The 6,667-nt window shown below is 55.3% G+C and overlaps 1 protein-coding gene across 1 annotated transcript in view; it reads left to right on the forward strand.

Moving 5' to 3' along the window:
- Positions 1-6,667, forward strand: part of LOC119958830 (neurexin-2-like) — a 691,929-nt gene that overhangs the window by 343,669 nt on the left and 341,593 nt on the right. Inside the window, exon 6 of the mRNA XM_038787333.1 lies at positions 3,925-4,090. Coding sequence (XP_038643261.1) covers positions 3,925-4,090 — 166 coding nt within the window. The remainder of the gene's footprint in view (positions 1-3,924; positions 4,091-6,667) is intronic.

Here is a 6,667-nt window from a genome sequence, read left to right on the forward strand (position 1 = left end):
AACCTGCACATCTTTGGACTGTGGGAGGAAACCGGAGCACCCGGAGGAAACCCACGCACACACGGGGAGGTTGTGCAGACTCCGCACAGACAGTGGCCCAAGCCGGAATCGAACCCGGGACCCTGGAGCTGTGAAGCAATTGTGCTATCCACAATGCTACCGTGCTGCCTCTCTCTCTCTCTTTCTCTCTGTCTCTCTTTCTCTCTCTCTCTCTCTGTCTGGGTCACTGTCTGTGCGGAGTTCTCCCCGTGTGTGCGTGGGTTTCCTCCGGGTGCTCCGGTTTCCTCCCACACTCCAAAGATGTACAGGTTAGGTGGATTGGCCGTGCTAAATTGCCCTTAGTGTCCAAAGATGTACAGGTTAGGTGGATTGGGCATGATAAATTGCCCCTTAGTGTCCAAAGATGTGCAGGTTGGGTGGATTGGCTGTGATAAATTGCCCTGAGTGACTAAAAAGGTTAGGCTGGGTTATTGGGTTACATGGAAAGGTGAAAGTGAGGGCTTAACTGGGTCAGTGCAGACCCGATGGGCCGAATGGCCTCCTTCTGCACTGTATGTTCTACGTTCTCTCCCTCTCTCGGTCTGTCTTTCTCTCTCTGTCTCTCTCGCTCTCTCTGTCTCTCTCTCTGTCTTTCTCTCTCTGTCTCTCACTCTCTCTCTCTGTCTCCCTCTCTCTGTCTCTGGCTCTCTGTCTTTCTCTCTCTGTCTCTCACTCTCTCTCTGTCTCTCTCTCTCGCGCTGTCTCTCTCGCTCTCCTCTCGCTCTCTCTCTACCTCTCTCTGTCTCTCTCTCTCTGTCTCCCTCTCTCTCTGTCTCTCTCTCTGTCTCTCTCTCTGTCTTTCTCTGTCTCTCACTCTCTCTCTGTCTCCCTCTCTCTCTGTCTCTCTCTCTCGCTCTCCTCTCGCTCTCCCTCTCTCTCTCTATCTCTCTCTCTATCTCTCTCTGTCTCTCTCTCTCCTGTGGTGATATGCATCACTGTAAATACACAATGGGTTAATATAAATACACTACAACTAAGTAACCACTAGAGGGAGCACCAGAGATGCCATGACACACAGACATGAGGCCAATGGGTCATTAGAACAGGACACAACCAATGGGTAATCAGAACACCCAGAGCTGGCATTACCACAAGGCAACGCTACACGACCCATATAAAAGGACAGGGCATACAGGCTCTGCCTCTTCCACAGACAGACATCTAGAGAGTTAGACAGGGTTGATCAGCAGCATCACACCCCAGCATGTGGCTTAGAGCAGGCTGGCACAGTTAGACTGAGTTACTACAGTTAGATTAGCAGAGAGAGTAAAACTCATTTAAGAACTGTGTTAATAGTTCAATAAACACGTTGAACTCATTTCATAGTCTGGAGCTTCCTTTGTCAACGCATACATCAAGGAAGCAGCTTATGCTACATGAAGCAGCATAACACAACACGCCCTCTCTCTGTCTCTCTGTCTCTCTCTCTCTCTGTCTCTCTCTGTCTGTCTCTCTGTCTCTCTCTCGCTCTCTCTGTCTACTCTCTCTCTGTCTCTCTCTTGCTCTCTCTGTCTCTCTCTCTCTGTCTGTCTCTGTCTCGCTCTCTCTGTCTCTCTCTCTGTCTCTCTCTCTCTGTCTCACTCTCTCTCTGTCTCTCTCGCTCTCTCTGTCTCACTCTCTGTCTGTCTCTCTCTCTCTCTGTCTTTCTCTCTGCCTCCCTCTCTCTCTCTGTCTCTCCCTCTCGAGGAGCCTCACATCCCCCCTAAACTGTGGAGACCGAGAACTAGGCCCGATACTCTCTGTGAGGCCTACCCCACAGCTTTCCGAAGATTCAGCCGACCCTCCCCTTCTATTTTGTTTATAAACTTCCTGGCCGGAAACCCACTGTCCTCCGTTGGGATTTCCCGGTGCCGTTTTGATTGGGGTCTCGCTCGCAGCCGTCCAGCCCCGGCACAGATGGGAGAACCCCGCCCCATAGCCAAGATGCCCAACCATTCTTTCAACATCATCTGCCGCCTTCAATGACCTCCGCACACCCAGCGCACTCCCCAGAACTGTTTCCCCAGAATCCCGACAGTGCAGGAGCTGGCCGTTCGGCCCATCAGCTCTGCACCGACCCTCCGAAGAGCACCCTACCTAATCCCACTTCCCCGCCCCATCCTCATAACCCCACTTAACCCGCACATCTTTGGACACCAAGGTGCAATTTAGCACGGCCAATCCACCTAACCTGTACATCTTTGGACACTAAGGGGCAATTTAGCACGGCCAATCCACCTAACCTGTACATCTTTGGACACTAAGGGGCAATTTAGCACGGCCAATCCACCTAACCTGCACATCTTTGGACACTAAGGGACAATTTAGCACGGCTAATCCACCTAACCTGCACATTTTTGGACACTAAGGGACAATTTAGCACGGCCAATCCACCTAACCTGCACATCTTTGGACACTGAGGGACAATTTAGCACGGCCAATCCACCTAACCTGTACATCTTTGGATACTAAGGGACAATTTAGCATGGCCAATCCACCTAACCTGCACATCTTTGGACACTAAGGGACAATTTAGCACGGCCAATCCACGTAACCTGCACATCTTTGGACACTAAGGGGCAATTTAGCACGGCCAATCCACCCAACCTGCCCATCTTTGGACTGTGGGAGGAAACCGGAGTGCACGGGGGGGGGAGAACGTGCAAACTCCACACAGACAGTCACCGGAGGCCGGAATCGACCCAGGCCTTTGGCGCCGTGAGGCAGCGGTGCTAACCACTGTGCCGCCCATGCCGCCCCTACTGAATTGATACCTGGGAGCGAGCGGGACATCTCATGAGGAAAGGTCGGACGCGGGGTCTGTTCCCACTGTAGGTTAGAAGAGGGGGAGGGGGGTGGGGATGTTGTGGGGGTGAGGGTGTTGTGGGGGTGGGGGGTTGGCGACTCGATTGAAGTTGATAAGATCGGGAACAATCTCGACAAGGCGGACGTGGAAAGGATGTTTCCTCTTTGTGACGGTGCCCAGGACTTGGGGGGGGGGGGGGGAATCTTCTATTTAATTGTGGGGGGGTGGGGGGGGGGTGTCACTCTTTTTAGGACGGAGGTGAGGAGAATTTCTCTCTGAGGCATTTCCGAGTTTGGAACTCTCTGCCTCGGAGGGTGGGGGGGGTGGGGGGGGGGGGGGGGGGGGGGGGGTGACTGAATATCTTTCAGGCAGAGGTGGATCACTTGTCGTTGGGCAAGGGGAGGGGGAAAGGCTCTTGGCGGTGGGGGGGGCGGTAAAGGAACCCGACACGCAAACAGACCAGCTGATCCAACGGCGCGAGGGGCCGAATGGCCTCCTCCTGTTCGCCTTTCGTGCGCGGCTTCGGACACTGTCTGGGCCTCCGCTGTGCTGCCCGTGGGTATGCGGGGCAGCGAGTAGGGCAGGCCCATCCATGGTGGTAGGGGAGGGGATTGGGCGCAAATGACGGGCACAGAGAGTGGGGGGGTGTGTGTGTGGCACCTGGAGAAAGCGGCAACGGGAAGCGTCCGGGCATCGAACCTGGCGCATGTCTATCGACCAGCTCATGCCGAGCTTGAGTGGCCTAGATCCCGAGGGTACGGCTTCGGGATCGGCTCCGTGGTTCCTCAGCGGGGGGGGGGGGGGGGGGGGGGCAATAGTTTCGAGCCTTCAAACCATCAGACCCTGCACTCCCGTTCTCCCCTGCTACCCCCCCCAAATTTGAAACCCAGGTCCCCGCCCCCCCCACCCACCCCCAACCGAGGGCGATGACAGACATGAAAATGGAGGCTCACCGGGTGACCCGTGCACGTCAACGAGGCAATTGGTAATGGACTGTATCCCGTTTCTCTCTTCTGCTTCCCCCCATCAACCCTCCTCCCCCACCTCCTTCCCAACGGCCCCCCCCCCCCCCCGACCTCCCTCACTCCGCTTCCGGACAGGTGACCATCTCGGTGGACGGGATTCTGACCACCACGGGCTACACGCAAGAGGATTACACCATGTTGGGTTCCGACGACTTCTTCTACATCGGGGGCAGCCCGAGCACGGCGGATCTCCCGGGCTCGCCCGTCAGCAACAACTTCATGGGATGCCTGAAGGACGTGAGTAGTCACCCTTCTTAACCGCTGCGACCGACTTGGGTTGCGCCCAGCCCCCGCGCCCCCGCCAATGGTGAGATGCTAACTTCACAAAATGGCCGCCGAATCAGTGAGCGGGATGCTCCGCTCCGGGATTTGGACAGGAGCTGGGGCCCCGGCTAGATTTGGGGCCGACAGTCCTCGTTCACGTTCGGGATTCTCTTGTCCAGAAACATCTGAAAGTCCGGATAAACCACATCGACTGGCTCCCCCTCGTCAACCCTCCTAGTCACATCCCTCGAAGAATTCCAGTAGCTTTGTCACGCATGATTTCCCCTCTGTAAATCCATGCCGATCCTGCCACTGTTTTCGAAGTGCTCCGCTATAAAATCTTTAATGATTTTAGGAGATGCTTAGGAAATCAGAAGCACAAAGGGTCTTGATCATTTTCAGGATGGCAGCTGGTGACTAGTGGTGTGCCTCAGGGGTCGGTGCTGGGATTACAGTTTTTCACCATATACATCAATGATCTGGAAGAAGGTACTGAAGGCCCTGTTGCTAAGTTTGCAGATGACACAAAGATCTGTAGAGGGACAGGTAGTATTGAGGAAGGAGAGGGGGCTGCAGAAGGACTTGGACAGGCTAGGAGAGTGGGCAAAGAAGTGGCAGATGAAATACAATGTGGAAAAGTGGGAGGTTACACACTTTGGAAGGAGGAATGGAGGCAGAGACTATTTTCTAAATGGGGAAATGCTTCGGAAATCAGAAGCACAAGGGGCCTTGGGAGTCCTTGTTGACGATTCTCTTAAGGTTAACGTGCAGATTCAGTCGGCAGTTAGGAAGGCAAATGCATTGTTAGCATTCATTTCGAGAGGGCTGGAATACAAGAGCAGGGATGTACTTCTGAGGCTGTATAAGGCTCTGGTCAGACCCCATTTGGAGTATTGTGAGCAGTTTTGTACCTCATATCTAAGGAAGGATGTGCTGGGGCCTTGGAAAGGGTCCAGAGGAGGTTCACAAGAATGATCCCTGGAATGAGGAGCTTGACGTATGAGGAACGTTTGAGGACTCTGGGTCTGTACTCGTTGGAGTTTAGAAGGATGAGGGGGGATCTTGTTGAAATTGACAGGATACTGCGAGGCCTGGATAGAGTGGACGTGGAGAGGATGTTTCCACTTGTAGGAAAAACTAGAAGCAGAGGACACCATCTCAGACTGAAGGAACGATCCTTTAAAACAGAGACGAGGAAGAATTTCTTCAGCCAGAGGGTGGTGAATCTGTGGAACTCTTTGCCGCAGAAGGCTGTGGAGGCCAAATCACTGAGTGTCTTTAAGACAGAGATAGATAGGGTCTTGATTAATAAGGGGATCAGGGGTTATGGGGAGAAGGCAGGAGAATGGGGGATGGGAAAAATACCAGCCGTGATCGAATGGCGGAGCAGACGCGATGGGCCGAGTGGCCTATTTTTGCTTCTGTGTCTTGTGGTCTTATGGTCTACGATGGAGCTTAGTATCTCTGGGCATGTGAGTGAGGGTGGGAGGTGGTGGTGGGGCGTGGGGAGGGCAGTGTCAATCTCCAATTTGAAATGAATCGTGGGACAGAGCTCCGACTTCTCCCACCCCACCACCCCCCCCCGTCCTAAAATTCGCCAAGCAGAGAGAGACAGTTTCTCCATCCAGCTGACCTTCCCGTGAGTCTTTCTCTCTCTCTCTCTCTCCCTGCCCTCTCTGTTCCCCCTTCAGATCTCGAAAACCCAATCGATCTTTGAACCCTCCAAATTATTGCCGGTTCCGTTGATGGGGGTGAGACTGGGGGGGGTGTCCCCGTGAGGCCAGATTGAGCAGAGTGGGGCGTGATCATTCCGTAGCGTTGGGAAGGATGAGAGGCGAACTCTCGGAGAGGGGGGGGGGGGGAGCAGGGAAGGGTGGGCTTGACGGGATCGATTTTGGGAACGCGGCTCTCCCCTTGACGATCCAGAGAGTCAGAGAGGGCCGCCATCTGGGGATTGGGAGTCGGCCATTTTGGAGCCCCCTGCGGCTCAGGCCTGAGGTGCAGAAAGGCCGACTCCTGCTTTCGTTCCCGACCACGGGGGCAGAAGGGAGGCCATTCGCTTTCCAAACGAGCGTCACGGCTTAGCGCCGCCCGCCGCCCCCCCCCCCCCCCCACCCCCGCGTGACCCCCTGAACCTGTCCGAATAATCACCTCATGGCCCCTTGAATGCTCGTCGGAGCAGGACTGGTGGGCAAAGACCCTCCCTCTGCTCCCTCGACATTCTGTGCCTCTGTGATGGCCACCTCGGTCGAACCCGCCTCCACCTCCACTCCCAGGCCCCATTTTGTTCATATTCCGTGTCGGGCCGCATCCCCGGAGATGGTTCGGGTTGACGGTGAAATGGAACCACATCCGGCCCTTCCCCCACTCCCTCCCCTTGGCAGAAGCCCCCTCGGGCTCAACCTCTCGGGGAGCCCTCACTTCCCAAGGAGGTGGCCCCTCTGGTCACTCCGTCGCCAAGGGTGCTTCCCGATGTCAGCGGCTCCCCCGGAGGAGGGCGAGGGGAGGAAAGAGCTCGGCCGGCAACTGACGGCGAGGATATTCGGGGAGGAAC

This window comes from Scyliorhinus canicula, chromosome 31, assembly GCF_902713615.1.
Source record: "Scyliorhinus canicula chromosome 31, sScyCan1.1, whole genome shotgun sequence".
In the NCBI taxonomy this organism is placed as follows: Eukaryota; Metazoa; Chordata; class Chondrichthyes; order Carcharhiniformes; family Scyliorhinidae; genus Scyliorhinus; species Scyliorhinus canicula.